Genomic DNA, 24,528 nt, shown 5'->3' with positions numbered 1-24,528 from the left:
AATAACATTTTCAGTTATTAATTCATAAATCCCCTGCACCTTTACTGTAAATAAACTGCATTGTTACCATGCAAAGTTCTTTGTCACCGCGGATGGATACAACCCGTTATTGGAAGTGCTGTGACTGGTCCAGTTAATGACGCAAGCCTGTCTGGCGACAGCCAGTCTACAAGTTTGACATTTTCGCAGTTTACTGCAATTGCTGCTGGACGTTAGGACGGTGAAACCCCTCCAGCAGCTCCGCTAGAAAGGTAAATCATGGAAATGTACGCGCTGGCGGCGTGCCACCGCGAAGGTGTTTGATAAAAGTCGATTTTGTCTGGGAAAAATTCCCAACTGACGCCGCTTTTGGAATCATTGCATTGTCTTTTCATTTCAATAAAAGTAGTGCACACCTGTCTGAAAAAACCAACATTTTCCGAGCTGGAAAAGTCTCCGGCTTCTGTTGAAAATAGTGGGAATCGAACTATTTGCCAACAGATCAATTTCATAAAGTCTATAAATGTTTTACTTTCTGAAAGCACAAGACTAGAAATTGTTATTTTATGATTCACAGCCTCTGAGATTGCAGACAGGACACCAACAGGAAGACAGACCCACTGTTGCTCCAAAAAATGTTTGTTTACTCTGACATTAGTAGGATTTTTTGACGAATAACACAATTTTGTATTTTTTGATCTCTTTTGCATCAACAAAAGTAAGCAATTAATCTCTATGGCAACAGATTGATCCTATTTAATATATAATATAATAAAATGGGGAAGCATGGACATGACATCCAAAACATAAATTAATACAATTTATAAAGAAAGTGTTCCCTCATTAATAATTTATAGTCACACATTAATATTCTGTTTACACAAATTAGCATTTTATGTGCAAAAACATTGTACATATTAGTGCTTTGTGGCAACAAATTAACTTTTTGTAGACCCAAATTAGTGTTTTATATGCACAACTGAGCATCTTGTGGGCTCATTTTTTGTTTACAACTTTATGTTGTCCGGGCACCAATTACCATTATATTAGGATTTTGTGTACACAAATTAATGTTTTGTGTTCACAAATTAGCATTTTGTGCGTACAATTTGTGTTGTGTGGGAACGAATTAGCATTTTTTATAGAATTTTATGTGCGCAAATTAGCATTTTGAGAAAAAAGAAAAGTACTTTGCGGCCACAAATTGGTATTTTATTAGCAATTTATGGCCACACATCACCATTTTGTGTGCATAAATTAGCATTTGTATTTTGTGTGACCAAATTATTGTTTTTGCACTCAAATTTACAATTTGTGAACACATTAGCATTGAATGAGCACAAATTGCCATTTGTTGCCACATTTTTTTAACAAAATAATGTCAGACTAGTTTTGGTAATGCAGAAATAAATAAGGCTGAGAATCAAAAGTAAATGTTTGCCTTCTCAACAGTTTAGCTTTTTAAAATCAGTAAATACATATAAAAAATATGCTCTCCATAGATCAGCTGCCATTCCTCAAACTAGAAGAACAAAAGACATAATCAAATGATGTGTCATTAGATCTTTATTCCCCCCCCCTCCCAGCACAAACAAACAAAACAAAAGCCCCCCTCTTCACGAAACCATGACGGATAATAGGATTCTCCACACTTCATTACACGCTCCCTCCATGTCCAACAGAGGGCACGTCTGTAAGTAAGTCTGCACATGGATCTCTGAATGAGTCAGTCTGAGAATCGAGGCAACAAAAATATGTGTAACAGTGGCCGTTACAAGCCAATATTCACATAAAAAGGCAGGACCATGAGGAACCTGTGATTGTGTCCACACTTTACTCTCAGTCACAGAAGACTGGACTCCCTCCTTCCGTCCTCCACGTGTCCATCGATGGTCATCTCGGGCACTGACACTCGTCCCGTTGGCTAGTCAGTCTTCTGTGGTGACTGCAGTTTCCAGGCTCCAGTCAAGTAGCGCAGGCGAATGAAAATTAGGTCTCGACCCATCTGTAGCCAGCTCCAGAACGGGACCAGTTTGGACCCTGACCGAACCAAAACACAGGCGTTAAAAAGTGATGGAGCCTCCAGTGTCAGGAAAAAAACAAAAAGAGGAGAGGTGGAGGAAGAAGAGATTTCATGAAGGACACGTAAACATGTGCAGCAGAGACGCTGTGAACAGATGTACCTTCTATTTCAGTCCAGTTGACCGCTACCTCCGCTATGGGGATTTTGAAACACTGAGCGATGTAAAGGAGTTCCACATCGAAAGCCCTGTGATTGGGAAAAAAAGTGATATTTGATTTAATTATTAAAATATTTTTTTCCTCAATTTGCTATTTTGTGGCCACAATTTAATATTTTGTGGGCACAAATTTGGGTTTTATGGGTAGAAAATTGCATTTTATTAGCATTTTGTGCATACAAATTAGCATTATGCAAGCATAAATTTGCATTTTGTGCTCAAAAAAAATTATTTTTTAGTTCAAATTAAAAAGCCTGTCTCATTTTCTAGGACATAAATTCTGCAGAGCAGCAGTAGTTAATTCGCCTCCGAGTTGGAGTCAGGATTGTTGACAGGGATCAACCCCGCCCCCCTTTCCCTTCTCATTGGTGAGACCTCAGAACCATGGAGCTTACAGCCCACTCCTCATCTTTTCTACTTCACAGATCTCTTTTTTTAAATAGCATTTTTTTTCTTCTCCTCCTGATTCACAACAATTTAACAGTCAGAAATTCTATTTTTAGCCTAATTTTCTTTATTAATCGTGAGGAAAAGGGCCACAAGAACATGTAAAAACACAAAGTGTTTAACTTTCTCTCTCACCAGCGCTCTATATGGAGGGAGGAGAAAGTCCTGAGGGCTGCTTCACGCGTGAAAAGTTTGAAGCCGCACTGCGTGTCCCGGATCCCTCGCACGCAGAAGAACCACACCAGGAAGTGAAATCCGTACATCAGAAATGTACGAAAAAGAGATCGCTACGGAAACACAGAAAGCTCTTCAGAATGGTCAACTCTTTTGTTTCTGAGAAGTCTGCAAAGACACAAACTCACCTGAGCCACAGAGTCTTTTTCTAGATGAGCTCTGGAGCCACACGCTATCGCCATGTTCTCCTGCATGTGACAAAGAGGTGTCAGCACTTTGGTGTTTTCCTTAAAATGTGCGAGAACCCAAAACCTCACCGGTCCAGAATTGACATCTTTAAGCCCCGCCTCCACTTTCTCGATGTCTGAGAACTTGGTGGCTCCGTCGGCATCAGCCATTAGAATCAGCCTCCCTCTGGAGCTCAGAGTGCCCTTCATGACGCACACGGTGGGGGGGGGGACAGATAACAATCAAACAAGATTTATTCACAATACTCCAGAAAATAGGGAATTAAATAGGTTTTAAAATATCTGAAATTGTGGAATAATGCTGACAAGTTCTTACCATGAGCACCGCCCCCCCCTTTCCTCTGTTCTTCACCAGGGTCAGAACCCGAACTTTATCTGCACTGTACTTCTTGGTGTACTCCAAAGCAATCTGAAAGAACAAAAACAGAAAAGTTAAAACACTTTCTCATTTATTTTTTACTTCCCAGCTATCATTCTTACCTCCGTGGTTTTGTCTTTGCTGCCGTCATCGACCACAATCACTTCATAGGTGAAGGAAGAGTTTTTTTTCTGTCACAAAAACAGGAACAAGTTTATTTTAGAAAAACTAATTTCATGCTTTTGTTATTCAATTTTCATGGCATTTATATTTATTACCACAGAAAAGAGCACTGTAAAAATTACAGACTGTATAAAAACAGTGGAGTCTTAACATTAAATGCTTTCATTTCCGAATTTGTTGTTTCAATTTTTAAACTTATTGAATTAGTTCTCGTACTTTATTATATTAGATTCTGTTATCATTTGATCTGTTTAGCGTGCTGGATTTATTTTCAGCTTTTTCAAGACTAACTAATCAATTTTGCCTTCATTATTTCACACGTTCCCATCAGTTATGGTAGAAATTGGATATTTCACTGATTTATGTTTTGGATTTCCTTTTCCTCCTAGTTTCTGTGCATTAAGTGCTGGATTTACACCATTACAGTTTAATATCATAAAAAAGTACTTTTTGTCTGGATAAGTGGAAGTCAATATAGACTAACATTTTATTTCTTTTGAAAACTACTGAAAGATTAGTATTTCTACTTAAAATATAATTTAATCCCTTAAAAAAATAGGGTGCTTAAGTTTTTCCAAATGTATTTCTGTGTAGCAGAAAGCCGGTTATGGTAAAATGCTGCCACCTAGTGGGGATTGTAGGAACATATGCTTGGGAGTCAACATATTTAATTCGGATTCCAAAAGATGTTAAATTAAATATTTTCCTAAAAATAGAGATTTTCTCCAACCTGTCTGCTTTCCAGGTATTCCATAGCCTCATCGAGCATCACAGGCACTAAGAATAAAAAAAGGCAAAGCTTAAAACATTTAGTCAGAATCTTTTTTTTTAGAACAAAAATGATGATTCTTCATAGCCTCTATTTGATAACAATTTCAGACACTAACTTCGGAGCTCTTCGTTGTAAGCAGGGATCACCACAGAGAGTTCCCTGGAGTGAGGATCATGCAGACTGGGGAAGGGTCGCGTTTCTCCTGTCGCCGTGAGGAAGTACTTCTCCTTCTCGTGGCGTGACAGGTTTGCCATCCCCGCTGTTAGATGTGCGATTACAAGCACCTGAAAAAGAAGAACAGAGCTCTGTTTGATACCTTTGACCTTTGAGTCTCAGCAAACTGTTTTTGTAGTGACGAGGCAGTGCGCTACTGTTCCCAATCCGTTCAAAACAATTATTGATTTATATATGAATATCATAAGAAAAATCATTTTGAATTGCTGGCTGTAGAATCACCTTTAAGTGATTTTTTTGTGACGTAATCAAAGTCTTAAACATTTTTTAGGATTCTGTGTACACCACCTGAAGGGCCCACTAACGCAATCAAGCTCAGGACTCAACTTGGCAATATCATGAAATCACTGACTTTGTATTATTTTGTAGACCTGCAAGTTTGCTAAAGATCAGTGTGATGGCCCACAGTGAGGTGTGAGATCCTCTTTAAAGGTCTTAAAGTTATCTTAGATATAATTTTTCCAAATCAAAACCATGTTTTCATCACCTGCTCTCTTTTGGGATCTAACTTTATCATCTTCGTGCTCCTCGCTCACACCACCTAAACTCCACATCCTCTTTCTACTACATCTCTTTAATACAACTTAAACCTTAATTTTCCTTTTTTATAACCAACAATAGCACTATCCTTCCTGTCCACTCCTTAAATATATATAAATAGGTCAGTGTTGGGCTTGTTTTATTTATTATAATTATTTTTTGTTTGGTTTAACTCTAATTTATGAGCTTTATTTTCATAAAAATGTTGAGTTTTCACAGTAAATTACTGATTTGGTTTCAATTTATAGCATATTTTATATGACCTACGTTCAAATTAGAGTGATGCAGGCGAGGTGTAATATTCTTGTAAAACATAAAGTAACATTTGCTCAATGTCACTGACAGGAATTGAGTAAATAGACGAGAAAATAGCAATCTCACATGTTAGCTACAAAACAGCAAATGTTTAAAGGAACCAGATACTCACCACAATAAAACCCAGAGCTGCTAATGCGATGAGAGCTTGGACGATTTCACAAATACAGTCCATGTTTCCATTCAAGTCGTCCTGCAGCTCCTAAACTAAAACCTACACCTGTGGCTAGCCGACAAGCTAGCGCCTTGTCTTCACTCTGCTCCCTTTTTCCACTCCCTCAACTTATAATAATAAACATGTAAACGAAAATGTGTGAAATATAGAGACTAAAGCTCCACTTCCAATCAGAGCTGTACACAAAAGCAACGCGGAAGTAATTCTACTTCTCGACACATCATCAGTTTTAAACAGAACACCACATAAAGGGCTGTGGGAAATGCATACTGCCATCAGCTGGTCAGGGGTGGTACTGACATGACAGGTTTTATAATAAAACTTTTATTTGATTTGTTTGTACAACTAAATATAATTTCCTTCATTGTTACATTAAATGAATTATTATTTATTTTTTTTTTTGCAAAATTCGAATGCCACTGTTTATTTTAAAATGTAAATAAACGATGTTAGTCTGAAAAATATAAGGATAAAAATAACCCACAAACAGCACTGAAGTAGAAAATAATTAAATTATAAATTGGACAGCATGTGAAAAAGCTAAGAAAACCACAGTTTCATCTTTTATGTATTGCAACGTCCTTTATCATCCTTTATAGTGGTATCAAACATAATTAGAATTGATGCTAATTATTATTTAGGAAGTTATAGCTCAACAAAACACATGATAAATCCTGCAAGAACAGTTTAAAAATATGAAGTAAAATTTGATAAACTTAACATTAATGATAAAATACCAATAACCTAAAATAACAACATTAAATAAGCTATAGGCTTTAATTTTCTTTATTTATTAATTTGAATGTGTGTGTTTTATTGCAAATGTTGTAAACGTTTTTTATTGTTGCAAATAAAACTGGAGAGAAAAACTGTTATTATTATTATTATTATTATTTATTGACATAGAAGTTGGCTAATATAGAAATTTTGAATAATTCTCAACACTTGTGACCTTCTTTGTTGTCCCCATAAAAATGTTTTAAATAAAAGTCTTGCAGGTTTAGCGCATTGACTGAGTGGTTTAGCTTTGACATTTTTTCCCCCTTGCGGCTGCCGTAGCACAAACCCACGTGGGGAACCAAAACATCATGGCGGCCGGATTTAAGTGAGTTGCTTCATTTTGCTAAAGTTTTGTTCAATAAACGGTGTTTCCTCTTTCAATGTGAACTTTTTGATTTTAAATAGTAAAGATGACTCATTGGCTATACTTTAGATCCCAATGTAGAACATTATAAACATTATAAAGTCGAACTTTTGTCCGTTAGTCAAATGCGTTCCTATTGCCGCTTAAATTTTTTTTTTACTAACCCGACATTAAATGTACTTTATGCTATAAATGTATTCACTTTTTCTGTCTTTCCCTATTACTGTTTAGGATCGCAGAGCCTCTGGAATATCATATGAGCTTTCTGGTTTGTCAAATTACTTCAACTTTACACTGAAATGTTGCATTCAAATCGAGTTTAAACTTTTTTTATTGTTTCCTTAGAAAGAAAACTGTCGACCTGATGGACGGGAGCTGTCTGAATTCAGAACCACAACATTAAACATAGGTGAAGTGAAGCATCGGAATGTTGTAGAATTGATTATATTAAAATAATAATAATTATATTATTGTGGGTTTGTGTTCAGGGTCCATATCCACAGCAGACGGATCTGCTCTGGTGAAGCTGGGGAGCACAACAATCATCTGTGGCATCAAAGCGGTGTGTTAACATGCTATTACACTGAATACTCACTTTTGAAAGTCAAATCCATACGTTTTAAAATGACAGTTAAAAATAATCTGTTAATATTTCATAAGCCTCCTCTCATTCTGTCAACTGACCTGTGTTGTGCACTGATTTGTTCTCCAGGAACTGACAAACCCTACAGTGGAAGCTCCTGGTAAAGGATACATTGGTAAGTTTCTATTAAAATAAGATAAAGATATTTTACTGATGACAACCTGGTAAATTTGATCGTTGCAGCAGACGTGCAAAAGCCTTAGTTTGTAAGATAAAAATCGACAGTGGTGAAGCAGCTCATCTTTGGCCCAAAGATGACAGTCTTACGGCATGAGACAGAAACGATCTTCTGGAGTGGTCGTCATGACACCAAGGTTGCCTTAGCCTCTTGGATTAAAAAAAAAAATGCAACCACTAGACTTTCTTTGTCATCCAGTGCCCAATGTGGACCTGCCCCCTCTCTGCTCCTCTCGATTTCGGCCTGGCCCCCCAGGAGAACAGGCCCAAGCTGCCAGTCAGTTTATTGCGGACGTGATTGAAAGGTTTGTCAGACTTAAAAAAAATAGGTCATTATTTTCATCAGTTTTTCTGTATTTTTACCAACTTCCATCCACCTTTGCAGCTCTGAAATGATCAAACCAGAGGACTTGTGCATCGACAGAGGAAAGGTAAAGTCACATATATGCTATTATAACTGTTGGTTCAATTGTACTGAGTCTACTCTCGTTGTTGCAGCTTTGCTGGGTGCTGTACTGTGACATAATGTGTCTGGATTATGATGGAAACATTCTAGACGCGTGCATCATTGCTCTGCTGGCTGCACTCAAGAACAGTATGTGGCATTAAGTAGAAATCATGTTTAAAAGAAATAGTTTACATTTTGACCACCTAGTTAATTGCCACAAAATGAGTCTATAAACTGGATTGCATTTCTTAATTCCCCCAGCTCGTCTTCCAAAGGTCACCATCAATAAAGTGACATGCAAACCAGAAGTAGATTCAAAAGAGCGACACAAGCTGCCAGTTCACAAACATCCAGTCAGCACCTCTTTTTCTATCATCGAGAAGTAAGTTTGAGATTTTTTATGAAAATTCAGTTTGTTGAACACGTGTACAAACCGAGTGTGCTCTTGTTGCAGCTCCATCCTGATTGTAGATCCCACAGCTGATGAGGAGAGTCTGTCCACAGCGCGGCTCAGCGTGGTGACAGATGAAGACGATCGACTCTGCTCTCTACACAAACCAGGTCAGACAGGCCGCTGACAGAATACCTCCAGTAGTTCAGATCTCAAACTTGTTTCTTTGTGGCTCAGGTGGGACGTCCCTGTCAGCAGAAAAGCTGCAAACTTGCATCAACCGAGCGACAGCACGACAAAGAGAGATCCAGAAACTTATGGAGAAGGTTCTAAAAAGCGTAAAGGCAGCACAATAAAGACACCCAGACCAGGACTTTTATCTAAAAGCTGTATTTTCACTGTCAATATATATGTTCTTTTTTTTAATAACAATAAAACTGCTGACAAAGACTGCTTAAAAAATTATTTCTCAATATTCAGAAACCTCTCTCACACACGCTCGGCTGATGTCTCGTAAGAATATGCTCATGGCTCCTGAAGTCATTTAAAAATATGCTGTACAAAAACCAGCAGCGCCATCTTGCATACTGATCTCCAGTCCTCCTGCGAGCCAACAGAACCAAGACTTCCGACCGACAGAGGTAGAGAGCTGCCCCCAGGCACTGCTCCAGGATCAGATTTTTGCTCGTCACGGTTACATGTTGGATGTGGTCTCACGGTCAGCTGAGATCTGTGCTTAAAGGGCAGTTTCTACCAAGCGAAGGCAGGGAGTCGGGGAAAGGGGGCGGGGGGACCAGGCTTGAACTCTCGATCCTCTCAGTCCGCGAGGCCTTCGCAGAGAAAAGTCCTTTCTGATAGGGGAAATTCATGTCTGTGGAAGCCCGCTGCTAAGGAGAACGGTCGTCTTTTTAAAAAAAATCCCCAGCTTTGGAGATTTAGGGCTCTCATTTTGGGATTTAAGGACTGTAGTTTTTTTTGTTTTCCAAAAAAACAAAACCTCTGAGAAGCATTATGTACAAATATTTGTCTAGAAAAAGACAGAACTATTTATATTTTCTTTCATCTGCTGTCTTCACTCTGAAAGCAGACAAAGAGCACAGTATAGATCATTGGAGTCCTTCTGGACCGGGAAAAGGGCTTTTAGTGTGGCTTCAGTCGGTCACGACTTGGGCAGGGGTTGTGGCGTGCTTCTCTTCCTCTTACTTCTTGGCTGGCTGGCGGTATGTTGCGGCGCTCCCCCCTGCGGAGCTGCTGCCCCCATAGCCATTTGATGCTGCTGCATTTGGTGCTGCAAGAATTGCAACTGTTCGGCCAAGAAAGAAAAAAGAAAAACAGTTTATTTGTTTGTACGTTAGAGGAGAATGTGCACAAACGCAGCTGTGGGTTAAGTCAGTGGGTAAAACGTGAATATCAGTTTTTATTTTTCAATGTTAGTTAGTAAAGCGGAACAAAAGCTTGTTAAATACAAGAGAAAAGCGTGGAGGAGGTGTTGCAGAGTGAAGGGACGGAGAGGTGAAGGAGTGAGAATGGAGTTGAGGTGCACTAGTGTCATTTGGAGACAAACGATGTGATCCAGAAGAAAAAAAACACACACATGCAGCTTAGTGCTTAAAGCAAGTCAGCAACTTCAGAGTAGCACAAAGTAAAAATCCAGAATCACAGAAAGCTGACGCAGGAGTCAAAGATCCCGATCTCGTGATGCAAGCAGCAGACTTTCAAATAGTTTGGAGTCGACGTGTCTCCCTCCCTGTTAAACGTTGGGTTAGTTACTGCCATTCAGAGCCACTGGCATTTGTGTGTGTGTGTGTGTGTGTGTGTGAGGGGAAGAGGGGTGGAACCTACTTTGGTTTTATCAACCAAAAACTTCAGAGGATCTTGAATTAAACTCAATATCTTCAACTTTTAGAATTTTCCACCAAAGTTTAAAGACCCAATCCGATAAAAACTGTTTTTGACATGTAATCTAATGACCAAAGGACATTTATAAAGAAAATTAAGCTCAAAATTGCATTTCTACGTATTTCTCTATTCAAATTGTTGTGAATTAGTAGTAGTTGAAAAAAAAAAATCATTTAAAAAGATTGGTAGAAAATCACAAGCTCTGAGCCCTCAGCAATGGTGAGGGGAAGAGGGGCGGGGTTGCTCCGCATCTACATCTTGGAGGCAAATTTCTGATAAACTCCTGCCGCTCTTCAGAAACTTTCCTAGAAAAGGACAAAGATTGTTTGATTTTGGCTAAAAACTTCATAATTGTAATTAAAAGATCACTAAAATAGATCAGAAGATGATCGGAGTGGGTCTTTAGGAATTTATTTAAATTAATTCATGAACAAATGTTAAAATTTGTATGAATTAACAGAAAACATTTATTCATTTTGTATATCCAATCAGGATAATGCATTTTAAGATCATTTTACCCAGCTTTCACTTCCACAAACTATTAGGCTGGGGTGTGGGGGAGACAGCAGCTGACCCCATCTCAACATTATGTCTTTAAACTTAGGACAGTGTATATGGATGTTAATGTTGCTGTATTACTTTGATCTGAGGCTGTTGCTGCTGCTGAAGCCTTGGGGAAGGCAGCGGGGACCCAGACCCGTCCAGCCCACAGCCCAACTGGGACAGCACTAAGGGGAGGGGGAGGAGGAGGGGGGACCCACAGAGGGAGGGTTCAGATGGCAGGATGGAGGAAAGCAGAGAGTAAAGGATGAGAGAAGAGGAGATGCACAAACAGGCGAGAGGAGGAACGTGGATTCAGTACGAGGGGGAGTGGGGGCAGAATCATGTCGGATGAAACCAGAAAAAGAGGACGAGGATTGTGCATGGATAGATTTTGGACAAATAGCAGGAATTGGTGAAGAAAATCATTGAAAAAAGGGAGAAAAGCAAGAAAAGGATGTAGCAGAGAAGAAGGGGAAGTTGAGTCTCTCCTGTCATTTTTTTACAATCTCCACTTAAATCTAACTTCAACATAAAGATGGAATGTAGTTACAGGCTGATGCACAGTAGTTACAATCATGAACACATGAGTAGATCTGATTCTATTGGTCAGTTAGCCGGAGTTATTTGTGTGGAAGCAGTGAATGAAGGTTTAGAGGGACGTCTGTGAACCAGAGACTCGTACCTGCTGCTTGTGAGGACATGAAGCCTCCCACTCCCAAGTTGATGACGGCCGTTTGCTGATTTCCTAAACTCTGATCCGACCCGGGATCACTCTAAAAAATAAAACAAAAAAACATACAGTTTAATGTTAGACACTATTTTTACAGACCGTTAGAGGATAAAGTTTATCTTCATCTTCTGTAAAATATCTAAGTTTTTACTCTAGATTTCATTTAGGAGTACAAAATATGAAAAAAGATCAAAACTTTGAGTGGTTGTGTAATGTCAGACCACGTGCATGTCTCACCATCTCCCCCTGCTGTTGAGGACTGGAAGTGGCAGACTGACTCTGCTGAGGTGAGAACTGGGGCAGCTGCTGCTGCGGCAGAGAGTTTAGGAAGAGAGGACCAGAGGGGATCTGGAGATAAACAACATGGACACAACAAGAATTAAAAAAAATAAAAATAAATGAAGACTGTAATGCATGAAGGAAGTGCAGGATGTAATGTAAGGATAATCAAAAAGATGATGAGTTTTCCTGCAATAAGGAATAAACAGAACTAAGACCTAAAGATTCACTTTGTTTTATAAATACTGCAGCATTTACAGTCAAACAGACAGAGATGTATTTACCTGTAAAAGGTTCAGTGGTCTCAAACCAGCACTGCTATTCAGACCAAACGGACTCCCTGGAACACAAAAAACAAAATACGACAAATTTAAATGGGCTCGTAAATAAAACATAAACAATTTTCCTAAATATGAAATTTCAATTCTGTGTCGTAAAGTCCTGATTAATGTACATTTATCCTTCAGTTGTCACTTCTAAAACCAAGTTTGATTCTTTTTTATTATAATCGACAAAAATAAAAGACAGAAAAAAGTTCTTCTTTTCTCTGTTTCCTGCAGGAGTGATTGTAATGAAGGAGACAAGACAGCAGCTCTTACCGGTCTGAGGTGCAGACTGCATGGTGGACATCAGCCCTCCATGTGGTAAGATTCCACTTAGGTTAAGTCCTGTACCCAGCATGGGGTTGGATCCACTCATCAAGGTCTGAGGACTGCTAAAGGTGCAGAAGAAGAACCAGCGTGTGACGACAGAGACTGCAGGGTGACAGTCCGCTCTCACAAACCATCTCCTTACCAGACCGAGCTGACCACGTTGATAAAATTGAGTCCGGCTGGGTTGGCCATGACCTGAGACGAGGTGGCTCCGGTGGTGATGGACGTGCCCATGGTGGACAGGGCCATGACGGGGAGGGGTTGGCTTATGGAAAGCTGCTGCTGCGCGAACGGCGTGAGGAGGGCGGGCTGCGTCTGGCTCTGGAGCATCCCAGAATCCTGCTGGGCGGGGGTCACTGAGAGGGAGTCGCTGGGGTGCGGGGTCGAGCAGGGCGTGTTGGTCGGAGTTGGGGTTGATGGCTTGGGGGTCCCAGATCCTAAAGGGGCCAAAAAAAGACAAATGACGAAGCAGGAAACGACGTGACCGTAAAACGTTTAACACATTCACATTGTTTCGATTACCATAACCTTTCAACCATTTATGCAATTAATTCTGAAGCTCAGAAAAGCAGCCTTGAACTTTACAGTAGTGATATGCTATACTTTACGCTACTAAAGCTTTGGATATCAGTGCAAAGCTGATACGAAAAGCTGTCATGTGCATGTTAAAAACTCAAAAAACATGATTTTCATTGGAGGGGGACTTTAAGGAGTTAACTCAGTAATTGGTGAGAATCGGTCAAAAACCAACAAACCTCAAGACAGTTCCTCATCTCAACAGCTACAAGCAGACTTACTCTGAGAGGACGCCATTGGAGAGAGGGAGGCGGGCGACAACAGGCCCACCTGGCTCAGCTCCATGGAGTGCTTCCTCGTCAGAGACTGGCTTTTGGCTGGAGGTGGCGGCGTAGGACACTTAAGTAGACCACTGGTTTGGGAACCAAAGGGATTTCCTGAAATAAAAGCATTTTTAAAGCGTGATTATTGTGGGATGACAGTATTATAACATATTGTTTTTATAAATGTCTTATTTCAGGTTAAAAATCCACTCTGATCATATTTTTTAAGCGTTCCTAGTAGTATTTTAATTATGCTGTTTTTAGCCAAAACTAAAAATTGTGTATTGGTTTTTGGGACATAGTTTCAGGAGTTTATTAGAAATTTGCCTCTGCAAAATTTGTGTATTTTCTACATCACAAATAAGCTCTTTCTCCGATTGCATTTATTTTGTCTGCTCCTAATTCTCAACAAGTTAAATAAAAAAATACTAAGAAATGCAATTTTGAGCTTAATTTTCTTAATATATGTCCCACAAGAACATGCTAAGAACACATTTCCATCGCAGTGGCTCTTAACAGGTAACTAAACCCTAAATTAACTTCTTTTTTGGCTATTGACCTCTATAAAAAGCATTTTAAAAGTCCTGTCTGTTGGTTATTGCCAAATTTTTGGCAAATTAAAATAAAAGTGTTTAATTCTTGAAAATATAGTCAAAAACCGACTGTGTGTTACCCCCCTTCAGGTTGAAACGAGGTATTACAACTGAATTTTGTTATCGATCAAACTATTTAAGTCCCACATCATTTCAGAAGTCCAACGTCATGATCTGCAGCTCCAGAAATTATGATCACAGCTCTGTTCCCCAGCTCCACCCCTCTGAATGGATTTTCCCATTTCGGCTGTGGGTGGAGTCAGCCCTGTTTGGTTACCCTTTAAGGTATTGCTCTGAATAGATAGTCCTTTAAATTTCAAAACATCTAAGGTGGAAAGTCACTAAACCTCTGTGTCAGATGTACCTGAGGAGCTGCTGCCTGATCCGGAAGGGGGTCGGTGTTTCACCCCTTTTCCCAATACGGATGTCTGGACTAATGGAGAAACACCGTCACCCTGAGGAACACGCAAACATGAAGCTCAAAAACACGCAAGGAACATCAAATGATCTCAGATTATGTCTCCTGATGAATCCTTTCTTACCTCGTCTTTGCTGGGGGAGTGAGGCCCCTGTGCCACATTGCCTGAGTTCCGGGACATCTTTACTTGACATTTTACATCTCTTTCATACACTCCTTTGTATTGATTAAGAAACCTGCAAAACAACAAAATACATAAATCACTTTCCACAAAAAGTCTAACTAACAAGAAGCAAGAAGAATGAAATCAACAAAGGACTCACCTTTCAGCATCCATCTTTGACCCTATTAGGAAACTGAATGAGGAGAAAAATAAGAATTGAGGGCAGTGGTTCAGGCTGCATTTAAAATATGAAAGCACTCTTGAGTTGTTCTTACGGCGGATGTATAAGCTTTAGGTCTGTGCCGTCATCCTCCGTTTTTGGTTCTTTAGCACAGTAAATCTTCCCATAAACCATCGGGTCTCCCATTGACTGGAAGATGGACACCTTCGTCTTCTGGGCTTGACCCCCAACTTCACATTCAAACGTATAATCATCTATAACTTCCTGTTAAAACAAGCAAAACCGTTTGTTTTAGCAAAGTTAATGAAAAATTAAAGTTAGATACAACAATTTATGTTCAGATTTTCTTTATTAAATCATATTTTTTTATTTGATTATGAACAGGAGTGCACAGGTACACAGAAATTCATTTAATTTGGTTTTTACCATTTAATTTTCTGAGATTTATACAGTCAAGTTGTTGAAATATTACACGTTTTAAGTTCGGAAATGTATTTGCAATTCCATTTTTTAGTTGAAATTAAAGTAGATGTTGAATTATCTACACACTACACTATTTTGTTCATTTTGTGAAGTGGCTTAGAAGAAAAAAAAAACATATAAAACTATTTGCACCCCAGTAATAAATTAGCCACTTTTTAAAACACTGGAGTTTTTCCACTAAAAATATATTTTTTTCATTGCAGACCGACTTCTGACGACACTTTTTTTTTTCTTTTAAACAAAAAATGAGCCATCGTTTTGGAAAAGGTGAAATATTTCTTGACCGAAATTCTAACAATCATCCATCAGAGAGCGCCAACGCCGCTGGCTCACTCACCTCGGCCGGCCAGATCACAGTGGGCTGAGAGTCTTCCAGCTGCAGGGATTTCTCCACCACAGCATACTTTTCCACCTTGAGTAAAAAGAATTACAAATAATCTGAATTCACATGTTTGCTACTATCAGATCGTCTTCCTTTATATATTTATTTATTTATTTTTGATAATGTGATGCTGATTTACTCACGTCAATCTCTTTTGGTACGGTTAGTTGGCAGTTGTTCTGTTTCCACATGTCTACACACTGAGGGTGTTTTGTTGTTAAGTCAATTACAGCAGCAGAGTGATAAAAGAAAAAGAAATGATTAACTTTAGAAAATATAGACAAGTTTGGCAACAAATCAGTTCAGTTATTAATAATTGAAACACAATTATATACGTAAATGTATAAAAAGAACACACCACTGGTCACAGTGTAAATACTCCACAAAAATGTCACATTAGTCCTTTCATCCCGTGTTATTAAAGAGAATATACTTCTAAATGAAGCCCTCTTGTTTAAAAGAAACAAAAACTTTTTTCTCAGACAACCTCTCAGCATTTTTGAGGAGAGTGGTTCGGACTAAATGGGGGTATTTTATTTTGAAAGGAATTTGTATGTGCTGATGTCGAAAGTAAAATACAGTAAAAAAAAGTTATATACAGAAAAATATAATTTAATTGTAAATATTTTTAAAGCTAGACTTCTTAAACAATGTGGCTTAGTGGCCACAAAAACATTAAGTATATTTTTCATCAGCAGCCCCACAACTGACAAAAAAAAAAATCATAAACTAACTTATAATTCTATTTACAACTCTGATACATTTTAAAGATATTGTAAAATGTATTTTTGTATTGTTTAAATTCGATTGTGACTTGGTTTAAGAGTTTAAAACAAGCACAGAAGTTGAGTTCTTACATTTCCAGCTTTCGAGATCTTTAGGTCAATGACTGGAGCAGGTTTCCTCTCCTTTCTCCTCTGTATGTAGTCATAGAGTCGAAGCTGGGGGGGCATGGGGAGATGGGACAGCTCCTGCTGTCTGTTCAGTGCAGCTCGTGAGTGTCTCTTGAAGCACCTGCAGTAAAAAACAAACAAAAAAAATCAGTTTGCCTCCTTATCTGTCTCTGAAAAATATTTGTCTTCAGTTATTGGAACAAATCCTCCAAACAGGGTACCTTTTCATAGAGTGGGTGTTCATTTTTTGTTTGTTGTAGAGCAGGCGGTTGGCAGTGCAAGTAACAGAAATAGAGGGGTTGAGGCACAGAGGTTCAGCTGTGGCCAAAATCAACTGACTCTCCAGCTGCAGTTTGTCATCCTGCAGAGAAAACAACAAATAAAATCAAATTGTGATGAATATTTCAAATGGAATAACAAACAAATACGATCATTTACCTGTGTCCACTTGTGGTGATCACTGGTCATGGCATGGACATCACAAATTAGAGTCTGCAGAGTAAACGCAAATATAGTTAATCATTGATTTTTTCATTTTATGCTTTTTTTTTTTGCAAACAGCACCTGCATGGTTGGTCGCAGCAGAATGTGCCGGCTCTGATAGGTGGGAATCTTGGTATTACCAGTTTGCCTGTAGTCTCTCACCTCTACTATTACACAGCCACAATGGAAGATGTTCACCTGAAATGAAGCAAACGCACAGCAGAAGTGAGCTGGCAGGTGTAAACAGAGCTATAAAGTCTAAGTTTTTCATTCGTGGTGCTTGAAAGTAACTGAATTGTTTATTTCTATGTTGGTAATAAATGAGTAAAATAAAGAAAATCAGAATTTAAACTTTTAGCTCATAATATGCTCATATATGACAATAAAATATCATTTTGTATATTTTCTCAATATTTAGCAAGTTTTACAAAACAATAAAATAAGAAACTTTTATTAGAACCTGTGATTTCTCCAACAGATCTACTAAAATTGGGGGCAACTCTTCAGCATCCAGGTACTCCAGCAGCTCTCTTTCTTCATATGGTAAATGGATGGTTTCAGAGTCTACAAAAATAAAACATAAATCAAGAATTTCGTTGGTAACTGTGTCCTTTAAAAACCCAGGGGTAAAACTATTGCCCGTCTTACCTGACCCATTTTTGCCCCTGAGCATTAACGAATAGCCTTCATTTCCAGGGTACAGGTTGACCACCAAACATGACACAGACTCCTGAGACACCAACTTTTCCAGTAGATTCACATTTCTTCTTAGATTCTTTAAAAATAAAAGTAAAAGCACAAGTTGTATTGTGTGTTCTGAAGAGGTTTAATGCATTGTTAATATATATATCCTCTATATTTTACTAGTTATTGTTGCTAATGAACTAATCTCTGTTGTTTAGACACAATATTGTAGAATCTTTTGCTTATTTGTAATTCTTTTTATTTCATCATGCAAATTAACTACAATAATTTTCATTTCCTGCTAATATTTGTCAAAGATATTCCAATTTCTTAAAGATGAAAATCATGTTTTGTTTTTGTTTTTTAATGTTTTTGTAGCATTTTTCTCATAGTGGAAGACATATATTAAGAAAAATAACGTTAATTTTCCAATTATTTCTTTATTCAAACTCTTGTGAAACAGGAGCAAAGGAAAAAATGTTGGAAAAAGCTTGTAAGTGTGACGTAGAAGCTACTACGGCAAGCCACAAGCTCCATGCTCTGCCCCATTGCAATACATATACATATATAATAGATCAAATAAATCAGAACATGATCGATGTGGGACTTTAATATTTTTCTCTCCAAACTCAGCTTCAAAGATGTGTAGAAACAAGTTTTTATGACTGCTCCCTGTTAATGTAAAACACTCAAATACGTACCTTTAATTCCGGCTCTTTCTCACATTCATCAATATAAAGCTCATAGAGCTTTTGATACAAACTTCTTTTCCCACCAGATGATATTCTTCTTTTGGCTGGTCGTTGTTGAGCACTTTCAACAATATACTGAGGAAAAAGACACACAAAACACTCCATCAATGATATTTAAAACACACATGTTGGGTATAGACTAGAAGTTTAACCATTCATTTCAACAATTTGATTAATTTCATAATTTGTGTTGACAATATGATTCATAGTTTATATTGGTTCACTTTTTCTTCAGTGACCTAAAATCGATCCAGGACATCTTTAACAGGTGTGACTCAGAGATAAACACAAGATAATCAAGGGTAAATCAAATATGTGTACAAACAAACAAGTAAACAAGAATTAATGGACAATCCATTCGCATTTTAGTTTTAGAAAGTTCTACCTACTGTTGTTTTTTCCACATCAAAATAAAATAAACTGAACATTATACCACACCGTATGGTCACGTCTTTGCAATATATTTAAAGTATTTCCACACGTTGGATTGTAATCACTTTTTGCTGTCATCATGTTTGTGTCATCTGCTGTGATGACACTTGGTTGTTTTTATGTTATAGTAAAATAAACCCAACGTGTCTCAATCAAAAGGGTATTTTCTAATATTAATTTATCTAATTTTGAAAGGATTTTAAAGGTCATTTGATTAACAACTTGCTGCAGACAGATTGATCTGGTTGGATAAGTCGATTATTAGATCAGTCGTTACACCCGTATCAATAAAGGGAGACATTTGTAAACGACAACATTCAAGAACAACAGATTTATTTATAAAAAAAAATCCATCTGAATTTTACTTTACCTCGGCTCGATCCAATGCATATTCCAAAACTTGTTGCTTTTCAGAAAGAAAAATAAAAAATCAGCTTCATGTAGATGTGACTTTTCAATGAGACAAATAGAGATATTTGATTGATCCTGATTTTAATGAGTGAACTCACCATTGTGGTCTGCCGCCAGCAGTAAGGCGAGTGACAGTAAGTGATGCTGTCCTTTCTGCCCCACACTGTTACCTGCCTAGAGAGACCATTCACACCCTGCAGGGGGAAACAAGCAGCCACACAGGCGGGTCAGCAGCGGGTCACAGCTCCCACTAAAGCAAATACACGGAGATGCTCCAAGTTTGGATAGTTGGATCAACAACACTGATGCCAGGAGGTGAAGCTGACACTCTGACGCCACATACAAACAGCTAGAAGAGCTGGAGAGTGCAACTGTTTCATCTAAGTTGTTTGATCCTCTTTCTAAATAGGAAATCCTGCTGTAAAATAAACACAAATGGAACGAGCCAACGAAGCGAGGAGGGAGTGGTAAGTATCACTAGTGCTAGAGCAGAAAGAGGCTGAGCAGCAACAAGCCCGGTGATGCCTGACCGTTGAGGATCACATTGCTAGCGTTAGCATTCCTCCTCCTCCTGAGCTGCAAGTTACCAGCTACGCTAACGCTCCTGGGGCGTCCCAGACGCCGCCCGAGGGGGCGACGCACGCCGCGACGACCGCGGTTGACTTGCCTTCGAGGTTGCATAGCGGCCGAGGACGACTCCAACGCATGAAAACAAAATGAAATTGAAATATCAGTGTCTTCATTGAAAAAAAGTCGGAGCAGCAGCCATTTTCTTCCAGTGTGACAACAACAGCGAAACTTCCGGCTCGGTCGGCGGTGGGCGGGGCCACGCCGAGCGAAGACTTCATGAGCTTATCAATATTCTGAGCCACATAATGAGGCTAAGAAGAGGCTTTTAACACATTATTGTTAATAATATATATATTTTAAATATATACATAACATTTTGGCTTCACAGAGTTAAAAAAAAAACATACATAACAGTCATTGTACAAAGAGGAAAACTAATAAATGTAAATATTGGGTTTCTCCAGGGGCGTAACTAGGGGAGCAAGGTGGGCAGCTGCCCTCAAAGATGAAGGCTTTGCCCCCCAATTTTTGAGTCATTTTTTTTAATTAGCAACGATAAAAAAAAAAAAAAAAAAAATCAATTCAAGTTTCTTAAGTATTAACACATTTTAAAAACTTTAATAGCGCTTTCAACTCTCCTCAAAGGCCCAAAAGCACTCCACAGTCACAGTCCCATTAACCTATGCATACACACATTTACACACTGGTGGCGGCTCCGCATGCGGAACGCTGGCACCAACTATCCACCAGAGGCTAGGTGGGGTTTAGTGTTACCCACGGACACGTTGACACAGGCGGGTTATGAACCTGCAATCTTTTGATCGCCCTGCTGCTACACGGCCATCCGTCATAGTAACATAGTAGCACCTCAGCCAAAAGAACTGCTGTTTTAATATAAATATCAACAATAAAACTGTTTCAAATGCCTATTTTTGATCCTTTCATTCGCAAAAAGCGTCCATTCACCTATTCCCATTTACCACCTTTCCAAAGTCTTCTGGCCCCCTCCCAGCCCCAGTATAAAATGTGTTAGCTCCACCACTGATTTATCTGGTCACACAAAAACATGTTATTCTTAGTGTTTTATATTAAGGGATTTACTATTAATAACTTTTTTCTTGATGGAGAACTAATCAAATATAGCAGATATATCATTACAGACAAACTCCAATGAAAATGTATTTTTGGTGTTTTGTAGTATTTCTTTCATGATAGAAGACTCATGTGAAGAATTAAAATGAAAACAGTATTTTTGGAGAAGTCCTTTACTCAAACCCTTTTGAATCAGAAACAAAAACCCAGTTTAAACTCTACAATCGGCAAGACGCAAGCTCTTTTCTCCGCTCCATTCTGATACATTCGCTTACAGACAAATAGATCCATATACGTCTTCAATTTCTTTGTCTGAGTTGGCATTTACCTCCAAACTCTACGTCTGTTTAGTTCCAATATTGAGAACTGTGAGCTAGCGAGACAGGATGAAAACAATTTCCCTCTAACAATCCCTGCCCACAACTTAAAAGCGAATTTTAATAAACTCCTGCAGCTCTGTCGAAACAGTGTCCGAGAAGGTTTTTTGATTTTGCCAAAAAAGAGCATGATCATAATTAAAATTCCACTGGGAACACATTTACAATAGATCAAAAGATGACTGGAGTAAGACTTTAAAATGATCCACTATTTTTTTTTAACTGCAACAGTCCAAATCTTGCCGATTGATCTCTAGCAAAGGCAGCAATTATACAGTACATATAGGTTCATGCATAATTTTGCCTCAAAAAATGTAAAAATAAAGTACTTCCTGTTGGGCATTGTTTGAAAAAAAAAACTCAATTGCCAAATTGATTACAAACCAACCAAGCAAGATAATGTATGTGAATAACAGTCAAACACTCATTTAGAGTTCATCTAACAAGTTCAGCAGCAAAAACTTGAAAACATTTTTATACTTGCAACAACTGCAGCAATCAAGGGTGGTCCATTAAATTTTAACATCAAATAGAATACAGCAAACAACAAAATCGACCCCTTGAAATAAGTCAAAAATTCTTAAAATTTGACAGATTATCGTTAAATAAGCAAAAAGAAAAAATGTCTACCAATGGAGTTAAAAATGATCTTACCAAGAGTTCTTGTTTTAATAAAACAATTTTAGTCACTAAAACGTGCCTTCTTAAACTAAAAATATTTTCTTGTTGAAAAACTTTCTTGTAATAAGATTTTTTTTTTCTCGTAAGAAAGAAAATAAGACAACTTTCTAGAAACAAATGCGTTTTTCTTAAGATTCAGTTTTGTAATTTATACATTACTAGAATTTTACTTAACATTTTTAATAAGTGGATATTAAACTCATTAAAAAGTCATCATTTCTGTTAGATTAATAATTTTATTTATTTTTGGCACAGTTATGTATTAACAGTTTTGTTTGCTGTTGTTTGAACCATTCATGGATTTCTGACGGGGCTGTTTGACCAGAACAAGGGAGACATGCAGAGTTGTGGAGCCCGTATAAGAATACAACCGATGAGTCACACAGTGAAGTTACAGGAAAGAGCGGTGGTAGTAACTCTGAGGTCAGAAGTGAGCTTTTGTGAGAAACAGTATGATATAGATTCAACACATGCCCAGAAAGAGTACCATAGGTTCAATGTTTGCTCTGAGGATGCTGCAATATCAGACACGTCAAGAAATTACCTTCATTAAATAATCAGCTCTGTCTTAAAATATGTTCATACATAAAATATGTCCAATCTGATTTTGAAGAAAAAAAAAAAGTAATAATAAAAAAAATCAAACACAAACATTATTATTATTCTACTAATAGAAAAAAGATCTGAACAAAAATCCATATTTTAGCGGTGGTCAAAGTTTGGACCTCCTGCCTCCTACTAGCAAGTTTTTGCTCCTTTGGCTGAAATCGCGTCATTGAGAAACTTTTTTGTGGCAACTACCAGTCCTTTAAGTGTGAAGTGTCTGAACTTAAAGATGAAATTACATTGATTGGTTGATAGTTTGATTGTTTTATTTCAAGCATAGATTGTGATAAATTCAGGACAAAATACACAAATATTTCAAACTCATTACAGAAATAATAGAATGCATTGATTAGAAAATAGAAAACAAAAAAATAAAATACACTTATGTCACATTTGATTAATTAAATATCGTAATTATTAGTTAAAGTCAAGTAGAGTTTGATTGATTCCTTGAAAAGGAGTGGAAGAAGCTCATTTATATAATCCCACCACTACTTAGTTACTTCATTTGACAGTGTAGTTTGGTAATCCGGTTGATCAGATCAAATGCAAGTTTTTTTTTTTTTTTTTTTCGCAGTAGCAAAGTGAAGTGCTTGTTGATTATTGTTTAATCTCATAAAACATTATTTCATGATTTCAGTAAACGGTTATATCAGTCATACATTGTGTAACAGAAAGGATTTGATTATCATCAAAATACAATTTTGTATTAATCTAGAAAAATAATCATTACACATTGAAGATCATTTTTAAAAAAATAACATTTCATTGAAAGTTTTAAACAGGTTCAGAAATGGATTTAAGGTCAAGCTATATCACTTGGATCACTCAGTAATGTTCAATCCAAATATGTGTTAAAATATATAGGCTTTCATTTCACATGAGGGTACTGGGGTTGGAGCAACTAACAGGAAAGATAGAAGCTCATTTCCACTGACTAGTACAGTCTAGTAAGGAGTGTTACGGTGCGGTCCGGGTAATTCTGTTGAGCGTTTCCACTCAGTTAAGCCTCGCTCCCACTGAGCGGTTTGTTTTCACAGGGCATGTGTGGTGTAGACCGCTAGTGGCGTTGAGTCATTGTAGTGCGACTACTAGAAAAGCAACAACAATGGAAGTCATCCAGCAGCTCATCTTTTTCTTGCTTTACTTTTGGTACATCACGTATAACAGAAATTTGATGTTGTTTGAAAGAAGATTGCAGAAGAAGAATACCGCTGTAAAGAGGAAAACGTTGGAAATGCTAGCTTAGCGCTGTATTGGTGCTTTCTACTGTCGTCATTACTTTCTGCCAATCAACAGTTTGGTACTGTTTAATGGGACCATTTTACAATGGAAACACTCAAAATACCTGACTGGACCACTCAGGGGAAACGAGGCTTTAGAGGAAGACCAAAGAGGAGGTTTGTGGATGTGATGAAGGAAGGTGGTCGGTGTTGCCAAGGAGGATCTAAGATGGAGTTGGATAATTTTGCTGTAAAGGGGAGCAGCCTGAAGACAAAAAAAAAAAAAAAAAAAAAAAAAAAAAAATGCAGCCTCTGCATTTTTACTAGTGACAAAGTGTCTAAAACTGTTTCTACTTGAAATTTAGGACCCTAAAGCATCTCCAGACCTTGAGGGCTGGTGTACCTGCATGTTTTCCAAATATCAGTGCCCTACTCACAGCTTATTATCTGGTTCATGTGCTTCCAGATGATTTGAACATGACAGAGCAGGGTATGTTGGAAAACAAGCAGGAATGTGGCGCTCAGTCCCCACCCCTGCCCTAAAGGATCCTATTTTAGCAGAGTTGGAGCTTGCAATTCCCAAACTGAACAGCAGGTGGTACAGTTGGATAATACATATAAAAAACCCTTAAGAAATGGGAAGGAAGGCTTATGGTTTCTTATGTACATGAGTAGAAATTCAATTTAAAACAA

At 38.0% G+C, this 24,528-nt stretch overlaps 3 protein-coding genes across 5 annotated transcripts; 1 reads left to right on the top strand and 2 right to left on the bottom strand.

Moving 5' to 3' along the window:
* Nucleotides 1–1,527: 1,527 nt before the first annotated feature.
* alg5 (ALG5 dolichyl-phosphate beta-glucosyltransferase) lies at nucleotides 1,528–5,900 on the bottom strand. Its single transcript, XM_024262718.2, has 10 exons — nucleotides 5,603–5,900; nucleotides 4,517–4,685; nucleotides 4,360–4,406; nucleotides 3,569–3,637; nucleotides 3,405–3,497; nucleotides 3,158–3,271; nucleotides 3,029–3,088; nucleotides 2,802–2,953; nucleotides 2,163–2,248; nucleotides 1,528–2,019 (listed from the first exon to the last, which is right to left on the bottom strand). The coding sequence occupies exons 1-10, from the start codon at nucleotides 5,663–5,665 to the stop codon at nucleotides 1,904–1,906; spliced, it is 969 nt and encodes a 322-aa protein (XP_024118486.1). The 5' UTR covers nucleotides 5,666–5,900; the 3' UTR covers nucleotides 1,528–1,903.
* Nucleotides 5,901–6,609: 709 nt separating this feature from the next.
* Nucleotides 6,610–8,918, top strand: exosc8 (exosome component 8). Its single transcript, XM_024262731.2, has 11 exons — nucleotides 6,610–6,770; nucleotides 7,041–7,077; nucleotides 7,155–7,218; nucleotides 7,298–7,371; nucleotides 7,522–7,567; nucleotides 7,829–7,934; nucleotides 8,015–8,060; nucleotides 8,128–8,224; nucleotides 8,339–8,459; nucleotides 8,532–8,638; nucleotides 8,706–8,918. The coding sequence occupies exons 1-11, from the start codon at nucleotides 6,754–6,756 to the stop codon at nucleotides 8,822–8,824; spliced, it is 834 nt and encodes a 277-aa protein (XP_024118499.2). The 5' UTR covers nucleotides 6,610–6,753; the 3' UTR covers nucleotides 8,825–8,918.
* supt20 (SPT20 homolog, SAGA complex component) lies at nucleotides 8,843–20,662 on the bottom strand. 3 transcript variants are annotated; one of them, XM_024262654.2, is made up of 25 exons: nucleotides 19,954–20,662; nucleotides 19,385–19,480; nucleotides 19,246–19,281; nucleotides 18,393–18,518; nucleotides 17,656–17,782; nucleotides 17,468–17,571; nucleotides 17,089–17,205; nucleotides 16,963–17,016; nucleotides 16,746–16,885; nucleotides 16,489–16,645; nucleotides 15,775–15,831; nucleotides 15,587–15,661; nucleotides 14,861–15,030; nucleotides 14,746–14,778; nucleotides 14,547–14,658; nucleotides 14,369–14,459; nucleotides 13,370–13,525; nucleotides 12,715–13,009; nucleotides 12,519–12,634; nucleotides 12,204–12,259; nucleotides 11,878–11,988; nucleotides 11,593–11,683; nucleotides 11,007–11,095; nucleotides 9,672–9,771; nucleotides 8,843–9,545 (listed from the first exon to the last, which is right to left on the bottom strand). In XM_024262654.2, the coding sequence occupies exons 2-25, from the start codon at nucleotides 19,385–19,387 to the stop codon at nucleotides 9,541–9,543; spliced, it is 2,421 nt and encodes an 806-aa protein (XP_024118422.1). In that variant the 5' UTR covers nucleotides 19,388–19,480; nucleotides 19,954–20,662; the 3' UTR covers nucleotides 8,843–9,540. The 3 variants fall into 3 exon arrangements, with proteins under 3 accessions (XP_024118422.1, XP_024118415.1, XP_024118430.1); XM_024262647.2 differs by having other exon boundaries at nucleotides 8,843–9,771; XM_024262662.2 differs by lacking the exon at nucleotides 11,007–11,095 and having other exon boundaries at nucleotides 19,954–20,660.
* Between the last annotated feature and the right edge of the window lie 3,866 nt (nucleotides 20,663–24,528).

Source organism: Oryzias melastigma, linkage group LG14, assembly GCF_002922805.2.
Source record: "Oryzias melastigma strain HK-1 linkage group LG14, ASM292280v2, whole genome shotgun sequence".
Taxonomy (NCBI): Eukaryota; Metazoa; Chordata; class Actinopteri; order Beloniformes; family Adrianichthyidae; genus Oryzias; species Oryzias melastigma.
Note: the sequence above shows the minus strand (reverse complement) of the source record. Positions and strands in the feature narration are given on the sequence as shown.

Excerpts from the sequence above, each read along its gene's own strand:
- alg5 (XM_024262718.2), bottom strand. The coding sequence starts at position 5,665 with ATGGACTGTATTTGTGAAATCGTCCAAGCTCTCATCGCATTAGCAGCT. Across the intron at positions 2,249-2,801 it reads TCCCTCCATATAGAGCGCTG|GGCTTTCGATGTGGAACTCC; the intron begins GTGAGAGAGAAA and ends TCCCAATCACAG. Across the intron at positions 2,020-2,162 it reads CAACTGGACTGAAATAGAAG|GGTCCAAACTGGTCCCGTTC; the intron begins GTACATCTGTTC and ends TGGTTCGGTCAG.
- exosc8 (XM_024262731.2), top strand. Across the intron at positions 7,219-7,297 it reads AACCACAACATTAAACATAG|GGTCCATATCCACAGCAGAC; the intron begins GTGAAGTGAAGC and ends GTTTGTGTTCAG. Across the intron at positions 8,639-8,705 it reads CTGCTCTCTACACAAACCAG|GTGGGACGTCCCTGTCAGCA; the intron begins GTCAGACAGGCC and ends TTTGTGGCTCAG.
- supt20 (XM_024262647.2), bottom strand. Across the intron at positions 15,662-15,774 it reads CCGTACCAAAAGAGATTGAC|GTGGAAAAGTATGCTGTGGT; the intron begins GTGAGTAAATCA and ends TTTTTACTCAAG. Across the intron at positions 14,779-14,860 it reads CTAAAGCTTATACATCCGCC|TTTCCTAATAGGGTCAAAGA; the intron begins GTAAGAACAACT and ends CTCCTCATTCAG.